This window comes from Macaca nemestrina, chromosome 7 (assembly GCF_043159975.1).
Source record: "Macaca nemestrina isolate mMacNem1 chromosome 7, mMacNem.hap1, whole genome shotgun sequence".
Taxonomy (NCBI): domain Eukaryota; kingdom Metazoa; phylum Chordata; class Mammalia; order Primates; family Cercopithecidae; genus Macaca; species Macaca nemestrina.
Window position 1 is genome coordinate 57,732,345 of NC_092131.1, and position 14,869 is coordinate 57,747,213.

Consider the following 14,869-nt stretch of genomic DNA (forward strand, 5'->3'; position numbering starts at 1 on the left):
AAAACGTACATCTGAGCTGCTGGCCCCATGATAGATTTGGTCATGAAAATAATTTAATTGTAGAGTTTGAAAAACAGGATTACTGGTATCCTAGTGATACTGAAATGTGGAGAATTGGTCTATCTGATTGTTGTCCGTTGTGTATACTTGTTAAGGCTTTAGAGATAGAAAAAATTGGAACAGGAACCCATGATTTTTTATATTATGCGTTACTGAAAAAAAAAACTTTTCAGATGTTGTAAAGGTTATGGATGAGTCTGGATATTGTTTTCTGTACCTGATGATGTGACCATCACAGGTCCTTGGAATGAGGTCAGTGAGATATGTGTGCATAGGTAATGAAATTATATGTATTACACATACTTTTGTGTCTTATAAATGAAGAAACTGTTTGTTATTTTCCCAGGGTCAAACAGCTCCCAAAGAGTTCCCACCCCAAGATCTGACTCAGAACTGGTATTTTTTTCTGTTTGGTTCAACCAAAGGTTCTTTGAGTACTATGTGCCAAATACTGTGTTAGGCACTGTAGATAGATAAGAAGATGAATAAGGCATGGCTGTCAACCTGAAGGAGGTTACAGTGTAAAAGAAGATATAACTTAATATAGTGATAAGTATTCTGATAGAGCTGGTACTCTCCTGTACCAATGTTAAGGGAATGCTTTTAGCGTAGTACAATTGTTTAAGAAACCCTCAGAGACAAACCCCCACTTGAAAGATGAATGAGTAAAATAACTTATAAAAGAGGCATATTCTGCTTCTCTTTGAGGCCTCCACGATATACTTTATATGATTCTAAGTTGTAATCATTAGTGTTTACATGTGTTTAGGGATGGCAATATGTAGTAGAACATGTAGTTTGATTATTTTCTAAAGATGTTTTGAATAAAGTCCTTCCTTCCTCACCAACCTCACCACTGCTATATGATAAAATGTCACCACTGCTATATGATAAAATAGTGGATAAAATGTCCATGGTACAGGGTCACTTCTTTGTTTTCCAGGCCCCCTAGAAAGAAGTTTACCAGGGCAGCTCTAAAGGGTTTTTTAGACCAGGTCCCTTTAAGAAAACCAAGTATCATCAGGGAGAGGCCCTTGGAAAATTTTAAACTGCCACTGTAAACTTTGACTTGGGAGGATAGCTCTTTTTATTTTTTTTTAAGTACTTCTTGCAGAGCATGGCTACCCCATAAGCAGTATGTCCAGAGTAGCTGAAGATAACTCTTGACTGCTCCCTCTCTGAGCGAATCCTCACTGCTACTCTGACCTCTGGTCTGCTTTTGCCATTTTATTAATACTATTGGTCAATCACATGTTCATCTGTTCCTCTGTATCCTGACTGAGATCTGCTCTCAACTTTCCCTGTCCTGCTTGCCTGGTTCTTGCCTGGTTCTGATCTGCCAAGGCCTCAGATTTCAATCTCTGACCTGCTGACCTGGACAGTTCATGCCCAACCTCCTGGGTGACAGACACAGCCAGCCTGTCCACCAATACTACCCCAACTTGGCAGCCTCTACCTTGCAGCTAGTCTCAGGCCAGAGCATTGGATCACTTGGTGATGATGACTTTTTTCACCTTTCTACAACACACATGTATAGGTGGGGAACACCAACATCTCATGAGGAGGGGGAAAGCCAAGACTAGAAAGAGAAAGAAAAGAAGGGACGCCTTCTAGGGAAGGTCTGGAATGGAGTAAGGGGGATCTTATGTGTTTAAACACAGCCCTCAAATTCAATCCTTCAGTAAATGTTTGAGTGTCTTCAGTGTGTCAGACATTGTGCTGGGTAATGGGAGCATAAGATGAATAAGGAAGCTATTTGAAATTGTAAAAAACAATTGATCGAGAATGAAGCGCTTTTACAGAATGTTTTTATCCCTCTGTTATACTTGTCACATAATTTTATGCTAGGTAAGGAAGTTTTCATGGACTAATCTCTTGGTATTATCCTAAGTGAGCTTCTAAGGTTATTGTACCCAAAATATTGTTTATAGGTTGAAGTTGAGTTATAGTTACTGACATATGAATTTAGTCAATGACTAAGTCTTATGTTTATTGACTGTATCAAAACAGAAGGAATGATTTCGTATGCTTGGCCAATACTCTCGTATTCTAGAATTGAGACTGTCAGGAAAATGATGAAGTTTGCCAAACATTGCTTTTAGTTTGTTAAAAAAGAGACTGTTGATGTTTTGGGAGTCTTTACTCTCAGTGTGACCTGGTCATTAGGAAACATTGGTCACAGTTGGATAGCAAAGAGAAAATCTTTTTTTAAAGACGGAGTCTCTGTTGTCCAGGCTGGAGTGCAGTGGCGTGATCTTGGCTCACTGCAACCTCCGCCTCCGGGGTTCAAGCGATTCTCCTGCCTCAGCCTCCTGAGTAGCTGGGTCTATAGGCGCCTGCCACCACGTCTGGCTAATTTTTGTATTTTTAGTAGGGATGGGGTTTCACCATAATTGGCCAGTCTGGTCTCGAACTCCTGACCTTGTGATCCACCTGCCTTGGCCTCCCAAAGTGCTAGGATTATAGGCGTGAGCCACCGCACCTAGCCGCAAAGTGAAAATCTTCTAAGGGCCAAGCAGGTGAATGTGTTGGGGTAATGGTCAGGTGGTGAATACAAGAGTGAGATCTTTACAATAGTATTATATCTGATATTATTTTAAAACCACAACAACGATAGTGCTGTGCTGGCCAAATGAGAGGATGGCAGAATTTATCAATAGCACTCACCTTCTGGATGTTATCCTGGATAGCAGGCTACCCTCTTGGGAAAATTGATTGGGAGAACTGATATACTGTTATGCAAAAAAGGGCAACAGAAAATGGTGCTGTTAACAATGATCACCAAAATGTAGTCAGTACTTAGTGTGTGAAATTCTCCTCTTATCCTTTTCTTTAGAATTAGAAAAGGTCAATGACATGTTCAACATTTATTCTAAAAAAATAAAATAAGCATGTGTTATATAGGTCATTCACCTACAGATTGATGAACATTGATTTGGACATGTCTTTAGGGACAAAAACAGAAACAAACAAACAAAAACCAGTCTATTAATTTCTTGTATTACCTGAAGAAAAAGTTTGAGTTAACCACATAAAATCTCCATTCCATATTTGTAGTCTCAAAGATAGGGTCTGGGCAGTAAGTCAAAGCAATGCTCTGGAAACATTGTGAGTAGCTAGAACAACTCTTGAGTTCTTACCAAGTATGCACAACGTAGTATGTGCTACTGGGAAAAATCTCACTAGAGCTTATTTAAAACATAATTGTTTGATGATACGGAATTCAACTCAGAATCAGATATGAATCAAATCAGAATCAGGTATGGTGAGGGATAAATAAATGGAAAAACTCATTGTAGCAGCAAGAAAAGCTTGGCAAAATCAACTCCTCTAAAGGACAAAATTGTTTCTTGATTATAGAGATTTTGTTATTTAGCAAGTATTATTTCTCTTATCTGTTATCTTTTCATAATTCTGTTTCAGGGTCTAATGGCGATTGATTGTCCACATACTGGCATTGTGGACTATCGGCAGGTGGCTTTGTCATTTGCCCAGGATTTCCAAGAAGCAGGTGGCTCTGTCTTGACTAATTTTGAAGTAAAAGATATTGAAATGGCTAAAGAAAGTCCTTCAAGAAGTATAGATGGTAAGCTATCCTTGTCTTTTCTATTGAAAAGATCAGCCCTCCATATCCATGGGTTCTGCGTCTGTGGTTTTAACCAACCGAGGATGAAAAATATTTGGGAAAAAAAAAATAACAGTAGAACAATACATAATACAAATAAAAAATGTAGTATAACAAAAAATAGCCTTTACATTGCATTAGGTATTGTAAGTAATCTAGAAATTATCTAAAATATCCAGAGTCTGTGCACAGGTTATATGCAAATGTTATATGCATTTTATATAAGGGACTTAAGTATCCTTGAATTGTAGTATTTGTGGGGTTCCTGCCACCAATCCTCCTTGGATACTAAGGAATAGCTGTACTTACAGTGATTTTTTTTTTAATTGGGATATTTTTGGGGTTAGTACTGGTGGGAGAGCCACAAGGAGCTAGGCTAGAGTACGGTGCAGAACCAGAGGTAGGGGCAGAAGGGACAAGGATGAGACTGAATGTGAGAGAACTGGGACTCCTGGAGGGTCTTGTGCTGGTAGAACCAGACCCTGGTCCAACACTTCTGACTGGTGCTAAAATCTGAACTGCCAAGGCTGTTTATGGAAAATTCGTCTCCAAACACTTCCCTACCCTGTAGGTTAGAGTCAGCATCTCTTGACAATGCTTGTTAAAAATGCATTTTTTTCTCCTTGGGGCAGAGTCTTGCTCTGTCGCCTAGGCTGGAGTGCGGTGGCGTGATCCCCGCGCACTGTAACCTTCGCCTCCCAGGCTCAAGTGATCCTCCCACCTGAGCTGTCCGAATAGCTGAAACTACAGGTGCTTGCCACCACCACACCTGGCTAATTTTTGTATTTTTCCTTTTTTTTAAAATTTTAATTTTTATAGAGATGAGGTCTCACTGTGTTGCCCGGGCTGGTATCGAACTCCCGAGCTCAAGTGATTTTCCCTTCTCGGCCTCCCAAAGTGCTAGGATTACAAGTGTGAGCCATCGTGCCCATCCCAATTTTTGTATTTTTTGTAGAGACAGGGTTCCACCACGTTCCCTATGCTGCTCTTAAACTCCTGGACTCAAGTGATCCATCCACTTGACCTCCCAAAGTGCTAGGATTACAGGTGTGAGCCACTGTGCCTGGCCAATAGCTAACATTTATTAAGCACTTAGTGCTTTCCAAGTATTAACTCATTTGACTCTTAAAATTTTCTGTGGCAGGCTACCATTATTACTCACATTTTTTTAGGGTGAGAAAACTGAGGCACAGAGAGAGTAAGAAACTTGGCCATGGTTGTACAAGTAGTAAGTGGTGGAGTCTGGATTTCAACTCAGACAGTCTGTACCTAAAGCCCACATAGTTAATTACTGAACTATATTGGACCCACACCATGTTCCCCACAAGCTGAATAATGAGCAAGAATTTCAGATTAACAAAGATGTCAGGTGGAAAGCTTCACTGGTTTAAATGAAGACAGAAGAGTTTGAGAAATTGGTGGTTAGAATGAAGGAAAAAGACTGGCTGTGAAGCACAACAGGAAGGTGGAAGCTAAGAGGCTGGACTAGGAAAGTAGGATACCAAGGTAATTGTAGAGGGGAGGTCTAGGAAAGGGTTTCTTAATTCTGACGCTATTGATATTGGGGCCAGATCATTCTTTGTTGTAGGGGGCTATCGGTGCACTGTAGGATGTTTTGCAGTATCCCTGGCTTCTGTCCACTGGATGCCAGTACCATCACGCCCCCAAGTGATTACAATTAAAAATGTCTCTAGGCCAGGCACAGTGGCTCACGCCTGTAATCCCAGCACTTTGGGAGGCCGAGGTGGGCAGATCATGAGGTCAAGAGATCGAGGCCATCCTAGCCAACATGGTGAAACCCCATCTCTACTAAAAATACAAAAAATTAGCTGGGTGTGGTGGCTTACGCCTGTAGTCCCAGCTACTCAGGAGGCTGAGGCAGGAGAATCACTTTAACCCGGGAGGCGGAGGTTACGGTGAGCCAAGATCACGCCACTGCACTCCAGCCTGGGCGACAGAGGGAGACTCTGTGACAAAAAAAAAAAAAAAAAAAAAAAAAAAAAAAGGTGTCTCTAAACGTTGGCAAATGTTCCCTCAGAGTTAGGGGTGAAGGAGTCACTCCTGGTTGAGAACCATTGCTCTAGACTTACAGTTAGACTAGTTTGAACAACCAGGAATAGAAATAAACCAGTAGACTAAAAAAAGGACAAAGAACCATAAACTGAAGAATTTTGAAAGTTCCTATAAAACCAGAATTTTATAACTATGAATGATAATTTATTTTTATTTTATTTTATTTATTTTATTGATTTTTTTTTTTGAGGCAGAATTTCACTCTTGTCACCCAGGCTGGAGTGCAATGGGATAATCTTGGCTCACTGCAAACTCTGCCTCCTGGGTTCAGGCGATTCTCCTGCCTCAGCCTCCTAAGTAACTGGGATTACAAATATGTGCCACCCCATCCGGCTAATTTTGTATTTTTAGTAAAGACATGGTTTCACCATGTTGGCCAGGCTGGTCTTAAACTCTTGACCTCAGGTGATCTTCCTGCCTCAGCCTCCCAAAGTGCTGGGATTACAGGTGTGAGCCACCACACCCAGCTTGAATGATAATTTGTTATACTCCTGGAAAGGAGAGAAAAAATTTTCATATGACGTGACATTTCCTTTTTGGCTTGTCTATATATATCAACATGTAAATTAGTCTTCCAGTGTGCTAGACTTTACCACTCCTAAGGAACATATACCATTCTGGAGAATTTTTTTTTTTCCTTTTTTTCTCCCTTAGAAGTCTGGACAGCAAATCTAATTGTGAAGTTAAAATTTTCAGAAGTACTTTGAGAGGCCAAGGAAGGAGGATCACTTGAGGCCAGGAGTTTAAGACCAGCCTGGGCAACATAGCGAGACCTGTCTCTACAAAAAATTTTAAAAAATTCCCTGGGCATGGTAGCACACACCTGTACTTCCAGCTACTTAGGAGGCTGAGGCAGGAGGATTGCTTGAGCACAGGAGTTTGAGGCTGCAGCGAGCTATAATCGCATCACTGCACTGCAGCCAGGGCAACACAGTGAGACCTTGTCTCAAAAAAAAAAATTTTTTTTTTTAGGACTGAGGGCAGTGGCTCACGCCTGTAATCCGAGCACTTTGGCAGGCCAAAGTGGGTGGATCGCTTGAGCTCAGGAGTTCAAGACCAACCTGGGCAACGTGGTGAGACCCCATCTTTACTAAACATAAAAAAATTTGTTTTAATTAAATAAAATAATTTTTTTTTAATTCGCAAAATCCTATGGGACTCAGATGTCCAGTTTACCGGTATAACTATTCAGGTTCTGTATCTCTAAATGGCAAATGTAGTCAGTAGGAAAATTGGCAAACCTTGTGTCTCTGTGAAGAGTACAGGACTGAATTGATCCTTTTGTTGACAGCTGTAAATATGTCTGTATAAAGCAGTGACCTGGGAGGCATGGTGGCTCATGCCTGTAATCCCACAGTTTGGGAGGCCGAGGTGGGTGGATCACCTGAGGTCAGGAGTTCCAGACCAGCTTGGTCAACATGGTAAAAGCCCGTCTCTACTAAAAATACAAAAATTAACTGGGTGTAGTGATGCGTGCCTGTAACCCAGCTACTCCGGAGGCTGAGGCAGGAGAATTGCTGGAATCTGGTAGGTAGAGGCTGCAGTGAGCTGAGATTGCACCAGTGCACTGCACTACAGTCTGTGCAACAGAGTGAGACTCTGTCTCAAAAAAAAAAAAAAAAAAGCAGTGACCGACGTGGCTCAGTCTTAGAGAGGTGTCAGTACCACCAAGGAGTAATTTCAAAAGAACTCTTTTGCTTGTATATTTCTTTTGTTTTTTTTCTTCTTTCAAGACGGCGTCTCACGCTATTGCCTAGGCTGGAGTGCAATGGCGCGATCTTGGCTCACTCCAACCTTCGCCTCTCAGGTTCAAGTGATTCTCCTGCCTCAGCCTCCTGAGTAGCTGGAAATACAGGCATGCATCACCATGCCCAGCTAATTTTGTGTTTTTAGTAGAGATGGGGTTTCATCATGTTGGTCAGGCTGGTCTCAAACTCCTGACCTCAGGTGATCCACCCACCTCAGCCTCCCAAAGTTCCAGGGTTACAGGAGTGAGCCACTGTGCTCAGCCTGCTTGTGTATTTCGAGAACCATGAAAGGGATCCAAGCTATCTTTTTAAATATCCTTTTTCTTCTTTTCTTCCTTCCTTCTTCTTCTTCTTTTTTTTTTTTAATTATAAAAAGAGACAAGGTCTCACTATGTTGTCCATGCTTGTCTTGAACCCCTAAGCTCAAACGACCTGCCCACCTTGGCCTCCCAAAATACTGGGATTCCAGGCATGAGCCACCGTGCCTGGCCCAAAATGTAAATGTTAGCATCACCCAGACTTACTGAATCAGACTGTGTGGAAATAGCACCTAGTAATAAGCTTTTAGTGATTTTTAGACACACCCAAGTTTCAGAATGTCAGAATGACAGCCTAAGGTCATAAAATGACCTGGTCATTTGGAACTCCCCCCACCTCATGCCCAGCCCCCACACAGTTTAAGAGTGCAATTAGGCTCGGGCTCCAGCATGGCGACCGCGGCGCGTGTTGTGGGCCGGCTGCCCGCGCTGTGTAGCGGGACGGCAGGTCATTTATTGGGGAGGCAGCGTTCCCTAAGCACCTTACCAGCAGCTTCCATTTTGGTGTGGAAGAGTGCTCTGAGCAATGGCTGTTTGTCATCACTGGGAACCAGAGACACCCATCCCTACGCCAGCTTGAGCCACGTGCTGCAGACACAATGCTGTGTTTCTTCTCCCAGTCACCTGATGGGCCAGCAGTATAGACCATATAGTTTCTTCACTAAATTGACTGCAGATGAGCTGTGGAAAGGCGCTTTAGCGGAGAGTGGTGCCGGATCAAGAAAAGGAAGAAGCAAAAGAACTAAAAAGAGGAAAAGAAAGGATCTGAATAGGGGTCAGATCATTGGTGAAGGGCATTACGGTTTTCTGTGGCCTGGTCTGAATGTCCCTCTTATGAAAAATGGAGCAGTGCAGACCATCGCCCAAAGAAGCAAGGAAGAGCAGAAGAAGATGGAGGCCGACATGATCCAGCAGAGAGAAGAGTGGGACCGAAAGAGGAAGATAAAGGTTAAACGCGAGCGAGGATGGAGTGGAAACTCCTGGGGAGGCGTCAGTCTTGGCCCCCCTGACCCTGGCCCCAATGGAGGTAAGAAATGTTTTCAATATGACAGCGAAAGAGGGAAGAAAGAAATCGGTCCGTGTCCTGGTGGCTGTGGGGAACGGAAAAGGAGCTGCAGGTTTTGCTATTGGGAAAGCCACTGATCGGATGGACGCTTTCAGGAAAGCAAAGAACAGAGCAGTTCACTGTTTGCATTATATAGAACGATATGAAGACCATACAATATTCCATGATATTTCATTAAGATTTAAAAGGACGCGTATCAGGATGAAGAAACAACCCAAAGGTTACGGCCTCCACTGCCACAGAGCCATCATCACCATCTGCCGGCTCATTGGCATCAAAGACATGTATGCCAAGGTCTCTGGGTCTGTTAATATGATCAGCCTCACCCGGGGCCTCTTCCATGGGCTCTCCAGACAGGAAACCCATCAGCAGCTGGCTGATAAGAAGGGTCTCCATGTTGTGGAAATCCGGGAGGAGTGTGGCCCTCTGCCCATTGTGGTGGCCCCCCCCCCGGGGGGCCCTGAGGAAGGATCCGGAGCCAGAAGAGGATGTTCCAGACATCAAACTGGACTGGCAAGACGTGAAGGCCGCGCAGGGGATGAAGCGCTCTGTGTGGGCTAATTTGAAGAGAGCCGCCACGTAAGCTCTCTGGCCTTGTGCAGCCAGTTCCTGTACCTCGGAGAGACCAGGAGAGACTCAGCCCCTCACAGCTTGGGGCGTGGCCTTGGTTTTTGTTTGTTTTGAGGAAAGTTTAATCTGTAAACTCTTCAGAAATAAATAATTAACAGCTTTAAAAAAAAAAAAAGTGCAATTAAGAGTTTGTCTTGTTTTGCTTTGAGGGCATTAATATTTTTTTTGTCCAAATGATAGATTTTTGAGGCTTCTATTTGCTGTTGAGAAATTTGAAGGAGAAAAAAAGTAGTGTTCTGTTCTTTCTTCCTTGACAGGTTTTTAAGGAGACCTAAGCCATCTGAATCATTCTGTCTTTCTGAATTCTAAAATGATGAGCAAAATTGTTAAATAATTAAAGTTTTTTTAGGTAGGTAGCATAATAAACCAAATTCATGGTACAAGTAGATTATATTTATCTGCTCTATGTATGCTTTATAGAACTTTGAGATCCCGTGTATCTGAGTGGGAACTAATTTTAAAAATGGTCAGTTTTTTATTGGAAGTTTTTGTGTTGGGAGAACTCTTGCTTCTCTAAACAATGTAGAACCTGCAAAGAATCCAGTAACCAACACGTGGATGGCAAGGTTTCTCATATCATAGCTTTAGTTCTGTGGGAAAATACATACTGGTTTATGATGATCCATTATACAGTGTGGTTTCCAGGATTATAATAGCTATGTCTATGTTGGAGGTCAGGTGGGGTATGGTTTATAAGCATAGATTAGATGAGTTAAAACCAAGCTAAAAACATGCTGGAGTTTTATATGTTGTTAAGTATGAACTAGTTTCATTGTGATTTGGTAAAAAGTTTCAGAATGAACTGTAGGGTACAATCATAGTAATGACAGAAAAAAAGTTATTTAAGTTTGTTGCTAGTGTAATATTTCAAATAATATTGGCCTTTTGAAAAATAAATTTTTTACTTTTTTTTTTCAGGAATGCAATATCCGATTGTTATAAAGAATACAAAGGTAAAGATTCTTAAGCAAAACTGCTGGCTACTTTATTTCCCTCTCCTTTATTAAAAATTAAATTAACCCACAGGGCTGTATTTTAAGTTGTTGAATGGCATTTATCTAATGTAAAAGTAATTCTGAGAGAATTTCTTTTAGGGAGGTTTAACAGTTTTTATTCTAAGGAGAGTTTCAACTTGGGAATGTCCTAATTAAGTGACTGTGCTGGCAAAGAACAGGATTATAAGCATATGGAGTGTTTAATTTTAAGGCAAAACTGATAGATATTTTATCACTCTGCCTACTGATCTCCACTAACTTATTAACTCTCTATAAATTAGAAGACTTCGGTAGAGGGAGTACACAGGTTTTCCAGAGGGAGATGGACTGCTTTTTTTCATCTTCACATAGACCTAAAGCAAGAACCACTGAATGGCATAGAAGCAGTGGATTCCCTGTAGGTTCACTGCATCAGGTTGTAGTCAAGGGAGCAGAGTCATTAATGAGTGCTCTAGGATTTATTATAGAATAAGACCTTACACAATTGTGGAAGTTTCTGGGAAAGTGTAGATTCAGAAGAGAGTTGATGGATCAGTAATTGGGAAACAGAGCTGAATATGGAGCTGGAATTCACTGGACAGTGGGTATCTGTCTGTCACCTCTTTGGACTAGGATGACCTTCAGAGAATAATACCTGCTGATTTATTTCTGCTGCCAGATTATTATTATTATTATAATTTTTTTTTTTTGAGATGGAGTCTCACTCTGTCACCCCAACTGGAGTCCAGTGGCGCAATCTCGGCTCACTGCTAGCTCCGCCTCCCGGGTTCACACCATTCTCCTGCCTCAGCCTCCCAAGTAGCTGGGACTACAGGCACCCGCCTCCACGCCCAGCTAATTTTTTGTATTTTTAGTAGAGACAGGCATTCACCATGTTAACCAGGATGGTCTCGATTTCCTGACCTTGTGATCCGCCCACCTCGGCCTCCCAAAGTGCTGGGATTACGGGTGTGAGCCACCGCGCCCGACCCTCTGCCACCAGATTATATGCAGCTCCTGTTTTGACCAACTTTAAGTTGGAACCATGAAGAGGAGGGGATTCTGTCAAGCATAGTTCCTAGCTTAACCAAATGGACACAGTACAAACCCCTACAGTCTACCCTTTGTCAACCTGACATCTGTCCACGCCCCTTATAACCTTATAATGATATTTAGCTTCCAAATAAAGACAGAAGTAAAAGTATGCTTCCACCTAACAAGGTGTAACTATCTTTCATAGGACTGAAGACATGCTAACTAACTCTCAAAAAAACAAACAAACAAAAACAAAAAAAACAAAGTCTACTTTATCCCTCCTGGGTTATGTTTAATTTTTACTAGCTGAGTTACCCTCCCGCTTTGAGATCCTATAACTTAAATACCAAGATATAAGGTTAACCACTATTTAAGCATTTTGTATTAGATAAGTAGTTCTCAACTAGAGGCAGTTTTACTTCTCAGGGAACATTTGGCAATGTTTGGAGACATTTTTGATTGTCACAACTGGGAGAGGGGAGGGAGGGGCACAGCAACTGGGATTTGGTAGGTAGATACCAGGAATGTTGCTAAACATCCTTCAGTGTGGGGAATAGGCCCCCAAAACAAAGAAATGTCTATCCCCCAAAGTCAGTAGTACTGAGGTTGAGAAACCCTGTGTTAGATAATGTGGAAATGGTAGAGATGAGTATATTAGTCTTCTCAGACTTCCATAACAAAATAGCACAAACTGGGTGGCCTAAAAAGCCCACAGTTCTGGAGGCTAAAAGTTCAAGATTAAGGTGCTGGTAGGGTTGATTTTTGGCTTAAATGGCTGCCTTCTTACTATGTCCTCACATGGCCTCTTCTCTGTGTGCGCCCAGAAAGAGAGAGCATGATCTTGGGTATCTCTTCCTCTTGTAAGGACACCAGTGCTATTGGATTAGCCCCTACCCTTATGATCTAATTTAACCTTAGTTACCTCCCTAAAGGCCCTGTCTCCACATAAAATTCACATTAAGGGTTGGGACTTCAATGTATGAATTGGGGTGTGTGGGGGGGCACAATTCAGTCTATAGCAATGGGAATAAATAAAGAATTAGGTAATGTATGGAGAAATGTATTTATTATTTTAAAGTAAGATATACTCAGATTATAACATCCCTCATTTCTGTAACTAGTCATGTGGCCAGAGCCAATATTTATGATATCCTTCCCCTACTATGCATTTCATATTCTCTTTGCCTTTGGCAAGCATCTTAGCTGGTCATGATTTCTAGTTTGGTGGTGTAGCTCACGCTTTCATTCCTGAAGTCTATGCCATTAGCAGCCCTGGCTGTTTTGGGTTGAGGTAGTTTCCAATAACTTTTATAACAGTATATGGGACTACTAAGAGAAGCTTCAGGAGATATGTATTCCAGACATATTCCTTTTTATCATCCCCAAGACTAGTTGTGGTAGCAACTCATTTTCTTGAGAGTCAAGATTAGTTATCCAATTCAATACAGCAATCCCCTCTTTGATTTACTGGCAAGGGAACCCAAAGTGGCCAGGTGTTGCAGTATCAACCTCCAGTTTAATGGAACCACTGTCATTCTCTAGTAGAAGTACTTCTCCCTTGGGAACTAAGACCTCTAGATCATAAGACCAAAGTTGTGAGGACAGAATGCAAACATTTCATGTAGTGGATGATTGGGGTAATAGTAAGGAACCACCCTCATTTCTACCTCAATTTCCAGACCTGTGAATTCTGGCTGTGGGACAAACAATACCATATATTAGTCACTGATTTAGAGCACGTAGAGCATCCTGGAGGAAATTACCCCAGCCCTTCAAGGAGTTGCCAGCCAGCTAGTGCTATTACGTCTAAAGCCCATTCCAGTTTCTGTCACCCAGTGGCTTCAGGGTGATGGGGAAAATGGTAAAATCAGTGAATTCCATGATCCTGAGCCTATAGCTGCATTTCATTTGCTGCAGAGTAAGTTCACGGATCAGAAGTAATGATTCTCGCCGGGCGCGGTGGCTCACGCCTGTAATCCCAGCACTTTGGGAGGCCGAGGCGGGCGGATCACAAGGTCAGGAGATCGAGACCATGGTGAAACCCCGTCTCTACTAAAAATACAAAAAATTAGCCGGGCGCGGTGGCGGGCGCCTGTAGTCCCAGCTACTCGGGAGGCTGAGGCAGGAGAATGGCGTAAACCCAGGAGGCGGAGCTTGCAGTGAGCCGAGATCACGCCACTGCACTCCAGCCTGGGCGACAGAGCGAGACTCCGTCTCAAAAAACAAACAAACAAAAAAAAAAAAAAAAAAAAAAAAGAAGTAATGATTCTCTGTAAAATACCATGATGGTGAATAAGACATCTCGTAAGTTCACACATGGTGGCTTTGACAGAAGCATTATAGGCAGGGAAGACAAATTTATATTCCGAGCAAGTGTCTATGCAAGTGAGAAATAAGTGCTGCATTTTCTATGATGGAAGTGGTCCAGGGACCATATCAGTGGCTCTTTTGGTCTCTACTATGGCCGATTGAGCACTCAGCATTAGCTGTAGACAGATCAGCAGTGGTGAATAAGTCCATGTTGCCGATCACCTCCAACCTTGCTACCATAACTATGTTTTCCAGCTTTATGTTTACATTGTGAAATGATTATCACAATCAAGTTATTTGATATCACATCTGCCACCTCACATAGTTACCATTTATGTGTATGTGATGAGAACACTTAGATTTGCTATCTTAGCAAATTTCAAGTATACCATACAGTATTATTACCTATAGTCACCATGCTGTATATTAGATTTCTAGAATTTATTCATCCTATAATTGAAAGTTTGTACCCTTTGACTAATATCATCCCATTCCTGCCCACCTCCTCCCAGTGTGTAGCAACCATCATTGTCCTCTCTTTTTCTATGAATACAACTATTTTAGATCCCATATGTAAATGAGATTGTACAGTATTTGTCTTTCACTCTCTGGCTTATTTCACTTAGCACAGTATCTTCCAGGCCCACCCATGTTGTCACAAATGGCAGAATTTCCTCCTTTTTTATGGCTGAATAGTATTGCATTGTATGTATATACACACACACATATATATACACACACACATATATATACACACACACACACACACATATATATATCACATTTTCTTTATCCATTCATCTGTCAATGGACACTTAAGGTTGTTCTCATGTCTTGGCTGTTGTGAATAATGCTGCAATGAACATGAGAATGCAGATATCTCCTTGAGGTACTGATTTTGTTTTATTTGGGTATATACCCAGAGGAAATCATATGGTAGTTCTATTTTTAATTTGGATCTTATGGTAGTTCTATTTTTAATTTTTTGAGGAATGTGCATACCGTTTCCTGTGATGGCTGTCCAATCTACA

General features: G+C 41.8%; 1 protein-coding gene and 1 pseudogene across 5 annotated transcripts in view; both read left to right on the forward strand.

Moving 5' to 3' along the window:
- Positions 1 to 14,869, forward strand: part of LOC105481842 (L-2-hydroxyglutarate dehydrogenase) — a 109,556-nt gene that overhangs the window by 26,715 nt on the left and 67,972 nt on the right. For all 5 annotated transcript variants that reach the window (XM_011741630.3, XM_011741631.3, XM_071100210.1 and 2 more), the window contains 2 exons: positions 3,484 to 3,646; positions 10,438 to 10,472. In XM_011741630.3, coding sequence (XP_011739932.1) covers positions 3,484 to 3,646; positions 10,438 to 10,472 — 198 coding nt within the window. The remainder of the gene's footprint in view (positions 1 to 3,483; positions 3,647 to 10,437; positions 10,473 to 14,869) is intronic.
- LOC105481841 (small ribosomal subunit protein uS5m pseudogene) lies at positions 8,169 to 9,636 on the forward strand (annotated as a pseudogene).